Here is a 15,018-nt window from a genome sequence, read left to right on the forward strand (position 1 = left end):
TTAATTAATGATGAACAATATCATGCTTGAAACCTGTGCTGTGCTGTACTGTAAGCGCTGCGAAGTTTAGTTTGTCTTGCTTTTGCCTTTAATTTGGTTTTGCTCTCTGAAAAGCTTTTCTGAACACAAAACAGCCAGGAGTGAATGTGGATATGACAATCCTGATCCCAAGATAGACTATATTTATATAATTATTGCAGGCAAAACCAGCACACTGATTTGGGGGATTTTTATTTAACTTCTTTGCCACTTAAAAATTAATTACTGATTCTGGTACTGAAAAAATATAGTCACAAAACAAACCCTTACAGAAAGCATCCCTGTTTCCCTCTGGACACAGTCTTTTGTTCTCATCAAACACTATACTGTCCATATGGTGAGGGAGGGGCAGTGCAGCAGGCTGGGTCAGTGTCCCAAGGATCCCGGCTCTTGATGTCCGCTTGGGTGGACTCTCAGACTCCAGCCACTGCTCAGCCAACTGCTTTGGCTGCAGTCTCTGGGCAGTCATGTTCTCTCTGTCGTACTTCAGTGAAGTCTCCTCTCTCCAGTCGCTCTGGCCTTGTGGTTCCTCTCTTGGTGCTGACTGACATTTATGCACATTTTCACAGAGGCTGATCTGACGGGTGCAGACACACCACAGGCTCCTCTGGTGAATGCATCTGTGAGCAGCAGGTCAGCTGGAGTTGGCTGGAACTGTCTGTGGCTAGTATAAACCCTCATCACTTCTCTCAGATCCATCTCTGCAGCCCCACACTCCCAAAATCTGCAAATTCTGCCCAATAATGTTTGTACTATATAGTATGTATTTTATATGTGTGTGTAGGACACAACAATGAGTCAGTTTCAGCGAAAATGAGAGAATGAATAAACTGAAAATAGCAGCTGTGTGTCTTAAATGACAAATGCTCACAGGTTGGTGAGAGCACAGCAGAATTATTTCAAATGCTTTTATTATTGCTGAGTACCTCAGTGGAAAAGGCTATAATTATAAACTTGCTTTCTGTCTCAGTGAAATTGCCTGAGCTGACTGACAGGAATTCTGGCAGTCACTAATATTTTGTTGCAGAATTTTTTTTTTATTTTTTTTTTCCTTCCCAGCTGTGCAGTTCCCTCTGCTCATATTGGTGCTGGTGTCTGATCTGCATAATTGTGTCATGGTTACTTCTTGTCAGTTTTACAGTATGCAAATCCTATGCTCTGGTTGTCTGATTAGCCATTTGGAGAACACAGCATTCCAAAATTGCTAGCTAATCACTTGTCTTTAACTAAGCATTAATTATAGGTTAGACTGATTCTGGATTGAAATTCAGATACTCTTTCAGCTGCTTACAACTTCAGAGGGGAAGAAACTGAAGAAAGTTAGGGAAACAAAGTATAATGAGACTGAATCTAGTGAAAGTGCAATTGCATGTGTATTTCTATGTGTCCAAATAACAGAAGTGTGTAGTATACTGCTGGTTTGCAATTGCAACTCTAAATAAAAGAATTCACAGTATATCATTTAAAGTACTGGTACATACCAAGAACAATAGCTGTATATGTATGTATGGATTTATACAGGGGTATATGTGTGAATCTGTACAAATGTAATACATTTTCAGTGTGAGTGCATGAACCCAAAGTTTATGCTGAAAATTTGTGATTCAGGAAATACTGATGTCCCTCAGTAGATACACAATTAACAAGCTCAGTAAAATATGCTGTTTTACAAAATTAATTAAAAATTAACTTTGCATGTGCAGGTGACAGAGATATGTGATTAAAACATTATATAGACTGTTGTGGTTTAATGTTCATTGGCAACACAGCTGCTTGCTCACTTCCCCTCACCATTAGAATGGGGACAGATTTGGAAGGAAAGTAAAATTCATGCACTGGGACAGTTTAATTGGAGAGAAAAGGAAGATAATATGCTACTCCTTCTTCTTCCCCTCTTAATAATAATTGGACTATATGAAACAAGTGTAGCACAATGCAATTGCTCACCACCTGCCGACCATCACACAGCCAGTCCTAAGCAGCAGTCCCTGGCCAGCTTTCCCCCTAGTTTGTATACTGAATAGACTTCATATCATATAGAAATTCCTTTGGCTGTCCTGGCTCTGTATCTTCCCAAGTTCTTCCCAACCCCCACATCCCACTCCCTCCTCACTGGCAGGGAAGTATGAGAAGCTGAGAAGTCCTTAATGTAAACATTACTTAGCAACAACTAACATAGAATCATAGAATAGTTACTGTTGAAAAGGACCTTAAGATCATCTAGTTCCAACCCCCCTGCCATGGGCAGGGACACCTCACACTAAACCATATCACCCAAGGCTTCATCCAACCAGGCCTTGAACACTACCAGGGGTGGAGCATTCACAACCTCCCTGGATAACCCATTCCAGCACCTCCTCACCCTAACAGTAAAGAATTTCTTCCTTATATCCAATTTAAACCTCTGCTGTTTAAGTTTGAACCCGTCACCCCTTGTCCTATCACTACAGTCCCTAATGAATAGTCCCTCACCAGCAATCCTGTAGACCCCCTTCAGATACTGGAAGGCTGCGATGAGGTCTCCACACAGCCTTCTCTTCTCCAGGCTGAACATTGGTGTGTTATGAACATATTCTCATCCTAAATCCAAAGCACAGCTCTGCACCAGTTACTAGAAAGAATATTAAATCCATCTGAGATGAAAACAGGACACAGACTTTGGGATCGAGTGAGGAAATTGCAATGTCTAAATGTATTATCTTTACTGGAAAAAAATGTAAACTTTAAGAGCAGAAATGTCATGGGAAGTAAAGAATTGTAGTTGGAGAGTAAACTATGGTGACTTCTTTATTAAGATTTTCTGTGATGTGTGGTACATTTTATAAAAATACACTCTAAACTAACCATCATATTGTGCATATGTGGGAATTATTGAAGTAAAATCTATGATATTCAAAGGACAGAATAGAATTAAGTGAACATTATAACTCCATAAAATCTGTGGAATATATAATCTATAAATTTTTAATAAAAATAAACCAGAAATTGTTGTCAAGATTATTTTGAAGTTAAAATACAGGTTCTTTGTAAGTAAATTTCTATACTGCAAATTACAAAATAATTACATATTTTTGAAGAATACCTGTGGAAAAATGCAATATATAAGGCATCCCTGTTTGTTTACCACTGTGACTCACACCACAGAACTAAAGCATGGTTTCACAGGATGCAATGTGGATTCCTGCCATGCAAAACTAAATAGAAGAGTGTACTTCATCATCTCATCTAATGCCTTCACACATGGACAATCATCCTATAGGACCAGACTAGCTAAAGCTAGAAATAATCACCAGTCACCTCCTTATTTTCTACTTGCCTTAGCATAGTTTCCAGGAGAATCTGCTCCATGATCTTGCCATGCACCAAGGCCCTCAAGGTTGACCAACCTGTAGTTTCCTGGGTCTTTCTTTTTTCCCTTTTTAAAAATGGGGGCATTTCCCCTTTTCGAATCAGTGGGAACATCACTGGACTGCCATGAGTTCTGTATCTTCCTGGGTAGATGTAATGAAGAATCTGTTTCTCTTTTGAATAACTGTTAAAAAGGCATGCAGTCTTTTGGCCAACCAGCTTCTATTGCAATCAGAAAGTTGAAATATTAGTGTTATGACTCTACAGCTATTCCATTACAAGTAGCAGATTAGGTGAAACTTGATGTAAATATTTACTCTCTGTATGTGTGTGAATGGAAGAGTAGAGTCAGACCTCTGAAGAACTGAATGCAGATGAACAGTTATACTTCACCCTGGTGTTTCTGTGTTCTGCACTTAGTGTGGTATTGGCCAGCATTCCCTAGAACAGATGCTGAGAAAGAAGAGTGGGGTGCTCCCAGTTTGAATTAGGTGGCTATAATTAGGAGTTAGACTGCAGGTGAAAATGAATGAGTCTGAGCCAGGAGGCAGTGGAAATTTAGAGAAGAGCTTGAGTTGAGACTGCAGGTTATTGTGAAGTGTTTGTTGCCACCCTAATTTCTTCTGTCCTTTCCCTTTACTCAGGGAAGAAAGTTTTTCTCTTTACATAACATTTGGTACAAAATAGTTCACTAGTTGCTTGCCCCCAGAGAAACTGCTGGTACTCAAGAGCTTCTTAAAATATATCAATAGAGTGCGCCTATGTACAACATACACAAAAGTTCTGTGTGAATCTAAACCCAGATTTTATGTTCTTTAAATTGTCTAAACTTCTCAACTTTACACAGCTATAGGTTTGGACTCTTGTCCTGAACCACAGAACCCAAGCAATGGGATTAAAGTTGGAGACAGATACATGGTTGGTGATGTGGTGTCTTTCCAGTGTGATCAGGGCTATTCTCTTCAGGTGAGCCAAGTTTTCAACTACAAGTAGTGCATTTTAATTCTTTTAAAGTGGTTATGTTTGGGTCTGTCAGTATGAAATTGGCACTCAATTCTTCAGAAGTTTTGAACATGTGATAACCTTGCAGAACTGGTAGGCTTTTCTGCCAAACGTTAAATTAGCAACTGTCTGATTATTCCATCAGAAGTGTATGGCTCTATATTAGTGGTTATAGGTTGTTCTCTTATTACTGATGGCATCTTTGGTATTCACAGCTGAGCAAAAGTGCTGGCAAATCAAGTTAAATCACTTAAGTAATTATCCATTAAAGATTTTTTTTGTTCTCCATGTATAGGAGAAAAGAGGAAGAGGGGGAATAAAAACAAACTAAAGGGAAGGAAATAATTGTTTTTCTTAGTAAATCAGATAGTGTCAGTTACTTTCTTTAAGTATTTTCTTGGGGTGTATTTTTGCCATGAAAATTTGCTATGCTCTTGCATTGGCAAAAGTATAACTAGGGGCAATGCAATGATCGTAAGTCACCAGTAGGAATCTGTCTGCCTGTAAGAAAGTTCTTGAGAATATTTTAAAAAATCTGTACAACTACACTGTCAGACTGGTCCAAAGCTGTGTATTCTTTCCACCTGAGTCCCTGAAAGGACTGAAGTTTCAACTGATAGGTTATTGTTTTCAGCAACAATGTTTTCTCATGTGTGACTCTGAAGACCATACAGTTTCCACTTTATCTAGCTGTTTGAAAGTGTAAAAAGAGAGAAAATAATCACATTACCCATGCTTAGTAAGTCTTAAAGAGAGAAAATATTTTGTATATAACAGCACATGATTAACTGCTAATGAAGTTATTGTTACCTTCCGAGTAAAATAGCAAAAGAATAGCTTACATACCTTTCTTTATTCCTTAACATCTCTCTGGGCCTGCAACACATGTTGATGAGTGTCAAACTGACAGCTATAGTTTTAAAAAAGCTAATAATTTCAAACATTTATTTTATATGACTTTTTCCATAAGTCTGTGAATACCTGAATAGGGGGGTCAAACATACTGCATCAAAAATAGTAATTTAATTACTTTTCTGGATATTTTTAAAAAAACCCTGCAGTATATGGACTGTGATAGAACCTAAACAAACTTGTCTGCTTCCAGCTCTCAACTGCCATTTTCATTTGGGACCTGTTTCCCAGTTTCCCCTTCAAGACAGAGTTCCTAATCATGTCTGCAGCCTTCTAGCATTTCAAGAATTAACTGAAATGTTCTCTGACTTCAGCTCTGGCAATGACTATTGAAGTTTACTTTTTACTTTGCCTTATTTTAGCTGGTCATTCCTGGGAATGACTTATCAATTATTTTTTTAATTTTTTTTCTTTAGTTTCATACTTAATTGCAAGTATGTAAGCAGACAAATCATAGTAAGTGCCTGAAATAAAGAACTGTGCAAACACAGATGTAAATTTTTTTCCCTCTATGTTATTTTTGTAGCTTATATACTATGTTTTTGCCACTCATCTTTACAGTGGGTCTTAGAACTCGCTTGTAGCAGATTGCCTTGAAATCATAACAGCTCTATTGTAAAAGCACACATCTTGTGAAATTTTCTTGAATATTTCAACATTTGGCAACTTAAGCTGACCGTTTCTACAATGAGGATAATGACTGCATTTAGAATAGGTATTAGGAATTTAAGATGTAAAGTCAGTACTGCATAACATATATAATTCATATATTTTTATCAAGTTCAACAAATGATGCAAATGTAATGGTTGCTTCAGTTAGGCTTTTTGTTTCAGACCCTTGGTTTATACTGAAGTTGGTATTATAGAATTCATCTGGATACTGTTACACTGTTAGAAGTAACATTAAGGACAGACACAATTATCTAGTTGGCTAACAGTCAGTTAACATTGCAGTCTTATCTGCTGTATTGAAGGTATAATTTACAATAAAGTTGTTGTATCTCATTAGTTTTACATATTTCAATGATGTTTTAAATTACAAATATATTTTTGAGATACTAATACACTGTGTGTATTTTTATTATAAGAGTTATCAAATATTGTGTCACTTTAGGGACATTCACATATCACCTGTATGCCTGGACCAGTAAGAAGATGGAATTATCCGATTCCAATATGTTTAGGTATGTAAACTTACTTAAACATACCAAAATGAGAAAGAAGACTAAGTAATATTAAGGTAGATGTAGGAGAAAGAATAGGGTGAACTAGAAGAACTTAATTAGAAGTGAAAATGGTCAGTTAAGCTGAAGATTTTCTAAGTATGCTGCACAGTTATTTTGGCAAGCCTTTTCTGAAATGTCCAATCATAAAAAGAAAGATTGAAATATGTTCTAGTCAGAATATATCATCAACTCACTATCAGTGATGTGACCTCCATAGACTCTTGCAAACATAGTTAATATATTTATGAATCATTTCCCCAGCAGAGTGATTATTGTAACAGAAATACTAAAACAGAAATAACATTACATTTTCATCTCTAATAAGTTCAGCATGGGCATGTCTGCTCAATTTCAGAAGATACATTATTTTTCAAATTAAACTACATACATGACCATATTAATATTATTGGAAGAAGCAGTGGAAGCTTGCCGGAAGCCTGCCAGAAACCAGAATAAAACATCTGAAGTGCACTCAAATATACTCTTTTCATATGATGAATGAATTTGAGTGATGTAAACCCTTTCCATCTGCATTCTCTTTCACTGAATAGAAATGCCCCTTTTCCAGCTTCTTAACAGCAAAAGTTACCTATCTTTGTAATGTTTAATGTATGGAAAGCAGGATGATGCAGACCTCATTAAAGATTTTATACTTTTCTTCAAATCAGATTATGTATCCTCTTGAGTTGCCTTGTATAATCCTGTTCTTAATCCTGTGAGTTGTTAAAACCTCCTATGAGGTACTGAGCTCCTTCAGCTTAAAATTTATAAATATTCAACAAGATTCAGATATTTGTAAGTTTTTTTTCTCAGGGGTTAGTCTTCAGTTTCCTTCATTATGCAATAGCATATGTCTAGAAAGTCTGATATGAAAATTGCACTGCTCTGTGTAAATTCTGAAGACAAGGATGCTGTGCTGAAATTTCAGGGGTTTTTTTTCCTTCTTTTTTTGCAAGTAATGGTTTTTAATTGTTTCAAAGAATGTAGCAACTGTTACTTGGAAAAAAACATTACACAAAATTGTATTGAGCAGTATTAACATCTTAATATCTAATATTGAAGTGTAAGGTCCTTTATACACTGATGCCATGCCTGAAAAAAAAGCAAAACAAAAATATGTGTTTTGTTCAATTCACAGAAATATATATATTTCTATGATTCTGTGAATGCATGAACATTTTCTAAATCTGTTCATTTTATCTAATTTTTGGAAAAGCAGGATACAAATGCAGTTTTTTAAAGGCCTTTTAAAACACTGAGTACAGAACCTGTTTAAAATACATTATCTTACATTATTAAGGTGCTCCTTTACAAACTGATGTGGAGCTGTGTCGAGGTTGCTATGAGCTGATTGATATGTGTTCCTTGCCTGTTCACAAGGATGGCTCATGAGGACAGAGTACTGATTAAAAATCTGTTCTCTTTTCAGGCATATTGTCCCCTAAGTTAAAGCCTAGTCAATTCAGAGTGTATCTGTATTTTTGAAGTGCCTACTTGTAAGTTACTTTCTTACAAATACTGGTGAAGGAATGTTTGTATGTTTTTAAAAATATTTATTATGATATTAATAATATTGGAAGAGTCTTCAGTGTTATGGATAATTTTTTAGCTCATTCTGCTCCTCTGAAGAAATGTCTGGTTTTTGTTTTTTTTTTAGCACAATGTGGTGGAGCCATGTCAGACTTCAGTGGAGTGATCCTCAGCCCTGGGTTTCCTGGCAATTATCCTAGCAGTTTGGATTGCACATGGACAATAAAGCTGCCTGTTGGTTTTGGTATGTGTTCTTTTGTGGATTTAATTTGTTAGGGTTTTTATAGATTCAAAAACCTGAACCTAGTTTTTCAAACATTGTGAATATGTATATTGGGAAAAAGAAAAAAAAAAAGAACTATAATTAATTTAAGGAAGTTATCAAAGCCTTGAAAGAAAACTCCAGAATAGAAAATCTACAAGGTTCTTGGTTTTTTCATCTAACATATATAATACAATTTTCTGATAAAGGAAGACAGTTTTAATTACAATCAAGCACTGTTTTATAACTTAAAAGTCTTGCTTTCTCTTTGTGAGGTCATAAACCCAACAAAAATAAATACAAATGTTTTAAACCAAGTTAGTGTCACTTTAGGAGAAATTAAAGCTGCATTTGAATTCCTTATTTTATCATTAAGCTTCTTTAAATGTGCTAGGTGAATGTCGCAGCAGCATACAAATGTTCTTGGAAGAGACCTGTAGAAGCCTCTCACTTTAAGATGTCAAGCTTCCCACTCAATGTGAAACTGTCAGTAACACTAGATCAAGTCCACAACTGGCAGGTCCTTCTCAGGAGTGCTGCTACTCACCTAATCAATTCCCAGCCTGTACCAACAGATAGGGATGCTATGGTCCATATGCAGAACTTCACATTTCTTCTGCAAACCCTTAAGAAGGGTTTGTTTTCTCAGTCCTCAAGTTGGACAGAAGTGCCATTTAGTATATCATTCACGCCCCCTAGTTTACAATCCTCCACATAGTTATTGAAGATGCATTCTAATTATCCAGGTTTCTCCTGAAGAATGAAGACATTGAATAGTGTAAAGTCCCATATCAATCCATAGAATATTGTGCTTTTTACTGGCTACCAACCAGACATTGAATGACTATCATCCCTGGAGTCTTAAAGCTCCATTTGTTTTTAACCTACTTCTCCATTCATCCATCTCATATATGTTCAGCTTCCAGATGACACTCTGATACAAGTCTGAGTGAAAAGCCATAGCAGGGTGAAAGTATGTTATATCCTCCCTTTGTCAGTTTAATCACAGAAGGAAATAATGGTTTATTAACTGTGATTTTCTGTTAATAAATCTGTGTTGATTGCTCCTGAGTCCCTTTTTGTCTATTATGTATTTGGAAATTGTCTCCATTTAGACAAGTTCCATAATCTTTCCATGGACTGCAGTGAACCTGCAGTTACCACAGCACCCGTTCATGTCTTAAAAGTGGATATGTCTACAGACTTTTATTTGGTCACCAGAACTTCTCTCATTCACCATGATTTTGCATAGGTAGTATATATAATTTCAATTACATAGGCTAACCTCTTGAGCAACTTCGGGTGGATCCTATATAGCTATCATTGCATAATATTTATTCAAGGCTAGCCAATAAAGTTGTCCCATTTGATTTTTTTACACTTGTGGCATTTTTGCAGCAGCACGTGCACTTTGATTTTTTTCTTCATATGCTACTTGAATGACGTACTGTTTTTTCAGATGTTCCTTGCTATTTTCTATTGTATACTTGTCATCTTCTGCAGTATTCTTTAGTTGATTATATAGAATTTTTGGGTCTTACACAGTAAGTGAATGTGACATGCTAAATGGTTTTTCCTTCTGCACTCTGTTCAGATTCTTTATCTCCTCTTTTTAAAATCAATTCTGTGATCTTTTTGATTGTATGTCACATGAGCCCAGTTCACTTACAATGTAAATGAAAGCTAGTTGTTCTGCATGGGTTGTTTAAATTGAAGAATATTAAACATTCAGTAACACTGTAACCTACTTAACAGATTTTATCTGTGGGAAATAAATTATGACAGGATAGAGACTTCCATACAGAACCTGTTTTTAATGTTTGCATTTTTTTCAAAAGACTCAGGATTCAAGTCAGTAATTGATTTTTTTGTATTAGCATTCTATAGAAATAGCATTGAAAATTCAATTTTGCCATTACCTGAATTTTAGACAGCTTGATGTAACAGCTGTTTGATCATGAGTTATAGTGCTGTCTAGAATCTTCAGATCCCAAGCAGATCCCTGCTAGGTGAGTTATCAAAGAAAATTACAGAAGTAGTAAGTGCATCATCCCTGGGTCAAAGTTAGAGGGAAAAGGGATATTCAGAGCTGGGAACAGCATATGTTGCCAGATGCTTTCAAGGACATTTGCTAAAAAAGAAAAAATAATTAAAATCTGGAATATAGATTAAATTTCAGATTCCATAACATGGTGTTATCAACTTCATACAAAAACTGCTGTCTTTTTATCCCAAGTGTCTTGCCTGAGGGTGGTGAGACATTCAAACAGGTTGCCCATAGAAATTGTGGATGCCTGGGAGTGTTCCAGGCCACGTTGGACAGGGCTTTGAGCAATCTGGTCTAATGGAGGGTCTCCCTGCCCATAGCAGGGGGGCTGGAACTAGGTGATCTTTAAGATCCCTTCCAACCCAAACCTTTTTATGATTCTGTGATTCTGCCTCTTGCCTTAATTTACAGCTATCCTGCCTCTTTTCTGCTACTAACTCCTGACTCCAATACATTTGCTTTTGGTTGCAGTCCCCCAGGCTTATGTCTCCATTTCTTACTCCATGTCCAAGAATTTTGACTCTTCAGACTCCTATTTAAATCATAGAATAGTTAGGGTTGGAAAGGACCTTAAGATCATCAAATATTATATTATTAACATACTATGTAATTTCCCTTCCATTGGGAGGGAAATTCAGCTATTGAAATTTTGGAAACAAATTCTTGGATGAAATACATAAATTTAATCCCAACCAAAATTAATAGTTCCACATTTCTTTGTAACAATTGAAGTTTATTCACTTGTTTTATGAACTGTTCTCCAGTTCAAGAACAGGAAAACTAAATGCTCCTTTTTCTAGAAGAAAAATAAAGCTACACAGATTGAAATGTGCTTGACGTTTTTGACCATCTTGAAACAAAATATGGTTAAAACTGAATTGAAAATAAAAATAAAATTTCATTGAAAAAATGAAAAAAAGTAACATGAAAAAGCGATGGCTATAACTGTTTTAGTGATGCTGTGGTTTTAGTTCAGTAGTGGCACATATATCTCACTCTTGAGTAGTAAATAGAAATGCTCAGAATCTCAGAATCTCAGAAATGCTGTCATGGGAACTTCATGTAGGCTTTCAGTTTAAGTGTTTCTAACAAGATTTTTTTTCCAAGTTAGAAGTTATGTACCATAAGCTTTTTCACTTTATGGCATCTAATGGTGTAATCTAAACCAGTGACAGGCACTATGTTGATTTGGAATCAACATACAAGGTTACTTTATATGATTTGTTGCTAATTCTTTTTTGAGATTTGTGATGAGATTTTATGTTAAATGCTAATTCAAAGGTGCGTCCAAACTGAAAAAAAACAGTGTAAAAAGCAGAAGTCTGAAACAAACAGAGGCAGGTGCTACAGGCTGAGTGAAGGATGACTACTTTGGAAGATCGATGTGGTTCAGAACTTGTACTGAAGGACAGTAGGGTACAGAGAGCAGAATGATGGGCAAAAATATATTAGAGCTGATTTGGTATCAAACAAGATGGGTGAAAGAGAAAACGATTGACAGTAAAATTGCATGAGTTGGCAGTTATTAATGACAGCTTACAATTTGGACAAGCATTTGGTTCCCAGGATCATATAAAAGACCAAGCCTACAAATACCATGCATATAGAAAGAGTAAAGTTTGAATATAACTGGATTCTCTATGTAGGAAATATATTTGTAGGCTGGCAAAGTCAAAGAATGACACTTAGGAGAAGAAGCTTTCTTATCAATATAAACTATCTTCAAATAAACAGTGACAGACATGATCAAGGTAACTGTAATTTAATTATGCAACAACCTTTTTTCCTGTAGCATATAAAACGTTACATGTTTCAGAAAACCATTCATAACTTTACATGGTATCTGGGGAGAAAGCTCTAAAAGACAGTGACAAACACTATTTAGCTATTACAGTTTAAGAGTTACAACATTATTCATGACTCCTCAGTAATTAATCTAACATTATACCTTTTCATTTCAATTTTATATGAAATCATGTTGATTGACTTTGCCAATAACACCAGTGCGACTCAAGCATCTTCTTAATGAAAATATTCCATTGTCATTCCATAGCTGCACTAGCTCCATGCTAGCTTCAGACAAAATACAAATTCCATTTTGTTGTAAATTATATAGAAATATACATATGCAGGAAAATGTTTAAAGAGCCCTATGAGTATTCAGCTACTGTGCCTTTTCTTTCTGCCACGTAATCATTGTGATACATCACCTGGCTAGGAGATATAACTTGATCATGGATAATAAACAACCTTTCTGATCCTTACTGAATCAAATAACCAGAAATTTCTATTGTCAAGATCATCATATGGTGCCATGTGTATATGTGAATTCATTAATTGAACTGCATACTAATGAGTGATGGTTAGATAATATCATTTACATTTTTTGTGATGTAAAAAATACTATATATGTTGAGAGATGTAAAGGGTGTGGCCACATCCTGCAGGCACTCCAGCTGAGGACCCCCTTTCCCAGCTGCTGGAGCCCAGCCTGATGCCCAGAAGCATAAGGTCTCTGCTCTGGTGGGGGCACATGGCTGTACTTTCCCATTTGCAGGTTCAAACAGCAATGAAGCTGAACACAGACACATACAGGGGACGGTAAATCAGGGCACCCTGTACTGGGAGGGGTACAGGAATCAATTGGAAGACCTATACAGACCCCTGAGGGGATGTGCAGGGTAAACGGGAGCACAGAGGAACGAAAAATGGGGGTAGGAATAAAAGGGCATAAAAGGTCTTTTTGCATGGAATAAGGGACCAGTCAATACATTTGTCTGACAACCCTGCAGCTTATCACCAGTCTGTCCTATCATCTCATATCTTCTTATTAAATCTTAACTGTGTCTCTGTTTACCTTCACTCTATCTTGTGTGCATGTGTGGGGCAAGGACTTAGTGTTAGCTACTGGTGAGACTTGAATCTGTAAGTGGAATTTGGTGCCAGCTACTGGGGTCAGACCAGAAGTGTGGGTGATCCTGACCTGTGGTGCTAGCTAGTGGAGCAAGTGTGGGGGTCTCAACAGTAATTCGTGAGACCAGTACAGGTGTGTGTGTGTGAAAATTGGTGGCAGCTCCCAGAGACAAAGCAGGAGTATGAGTGCTCTGCAGACTGGTGTCAGCTACTGAGGAGAGCGAGGGGGCATAGCTCTCTGGATACACTGTCTCTGTAATATGGTTCTGTCACTGTTTTTTTCCAGGTATGGTACACACAGTATTTCTTCATTTACTAGGAGTATATATGCCATTGGAAAAGGGAAAGATTTGACTAAATTTAATGTATTCAATGTTCAGAAATGAAATTTATCCAATACACAAAAAGGTAACTTTGCAAAGAAAGTAACAAATGAATAGAATCATCGAATAGTTAGGGTTGGAAAGGACCTTAAGATCATCTAGTTCAAACCCCTCTGCCATAGGCAGGGACGCCTCACAATAAATCATGTCACCCAAGGCTCTGTCCAACCTGGCCTTGAATACTGCCAGTGATGGAGCATTCACAGCTTCCCTTGTCAACCCATTCCAGTGCCTCACCAACCTAACAGTAAAGAATTTCCTCATTATACCCAATCTAAACTTCCCCAGGTTAAGTTTTATCACATTACCCATTGTCCTATCACTACAGTCCCTAATGAAGAGTCCCTCCCCAGCATCCTTATAGGCCCCCTTTAAATACTGGAAGGCTGCTATGAGGTCTCCACGCAGCCTTCTCTTCTCCGGGCTGAACAGCCACAACTTTCTCAGCCTGTCTTCATAAGGGAGGTGCTCCAGTCCCCTGATCATCCTCGTGGCCCTCCTCTGGACTTGTTCCAACACTTCCATGTCCTTTTTATGTTGAGGACACCAGAACTGTGCACAATACTCCAAGTGAGGTGTCACGAGAGCAGAGTAGAGGGGCAGGATCACCTCCTTTGACCTCTTGGTCACGTTCCTTTTGATGCAGCCCAGGATACTGTTGGCTTTCTGGGTTGTGAGCGCACATTGCTGGCTCATGTTCATTTTCTCATCAACCAAGAGCCCTAAGTCCTTCTCCACAGGGCAGCTCTGAATCTCTTCAACCTGTAGCTGTGCCAGGGATTGCTCCGACCCAGGTGGAGGACCTTGCACTTGGCATGGTTAAACTTCATGAGGTTGGCATCAGCCCACCTCACAAGCTTGTCAAGGTCCCTCTGGATGGTATTCCTTCCCTCCAGTGTATCAATTGAACCACACAGCTTGGTGTCATCGGCAAACTTGCTGAAGGCCACAGTCTATCCCACTGTCCATGTCACCGACAAAGATGTTGAACAAGAGCAGTCCCAACACTGACCCCTGGGGAACATTGGTCGTTACTAAGTTTCCAGCTGGACATTGAACCGTTGACCACAACTCTTTGCATGCAGCCATCCAGCCAACTCTTTATCCACCAAGTGGTCCACCTATCAAATTGATGTCTTTCCAATTTAGAGACAAGGATGTTGTGTGGGACAGTGTCCAACGCTTTGCACAACTCCAGGTAGATGACATCAACTGCTCTACCCCTGTCCATCAGTTCCATAGCCCCATCGTAGAAGGCCATCAAATTGGTCAGGCAGGATTTCCCCCTAATGAAGCCATACTGGCTGTCACCAAGCACCTTGTTGTTTTTCATGTGCCCTACCATGCCTTCCAGGA

General features: G+C 37.6%; 1 protein-coding gene across 3 annotated transcripts in view; it reads left to right on the forward strand.

The window, feature by feature from the left end:
* Positions 1-15,018, forward strand: part of CSMD3 (CUB and Sushi multiple domains 3) — a 604,683-nt gene that overhangs the window by 499,803 nt on the left and 89,862 nt on the right. For all 3 annotated transcript variants that reach the window (XM_005150930.4, XM_005150931.4, XM_031050517.2), the window contains 3 exons: positions 4,235-4,353; positions 6,416-6,485; positions 8,185-8,301. In XM_005150930.4, the coding sequence (XP_005150987.2) occupies positions 4,235-4,353; positions 6,416-6,485; positions 8,185-8,301 (306 nt within the window). The remainder of the gene's footprint in view (positions 1-4,234; positions 4,354-6,415; positions 6,486-8,184; positions 8,302-15,018) is intronic.

Source organism: Melopsittacus undulatus, chromosome 1 (assembly GCF_012275295.1).
Source record: "Melopsittacus undulatus isolate bMelUnd1 chromosome 1, bMelUnd1.mat.Z, whole genome shotgun sequence".
NCBI classification, from domain to species: Eukaryota; Metazoa; Chordata; class Aves; order Psittaciformes; family Psittaculidae; genus Melopsittacus; species Melopsittacus undulatus.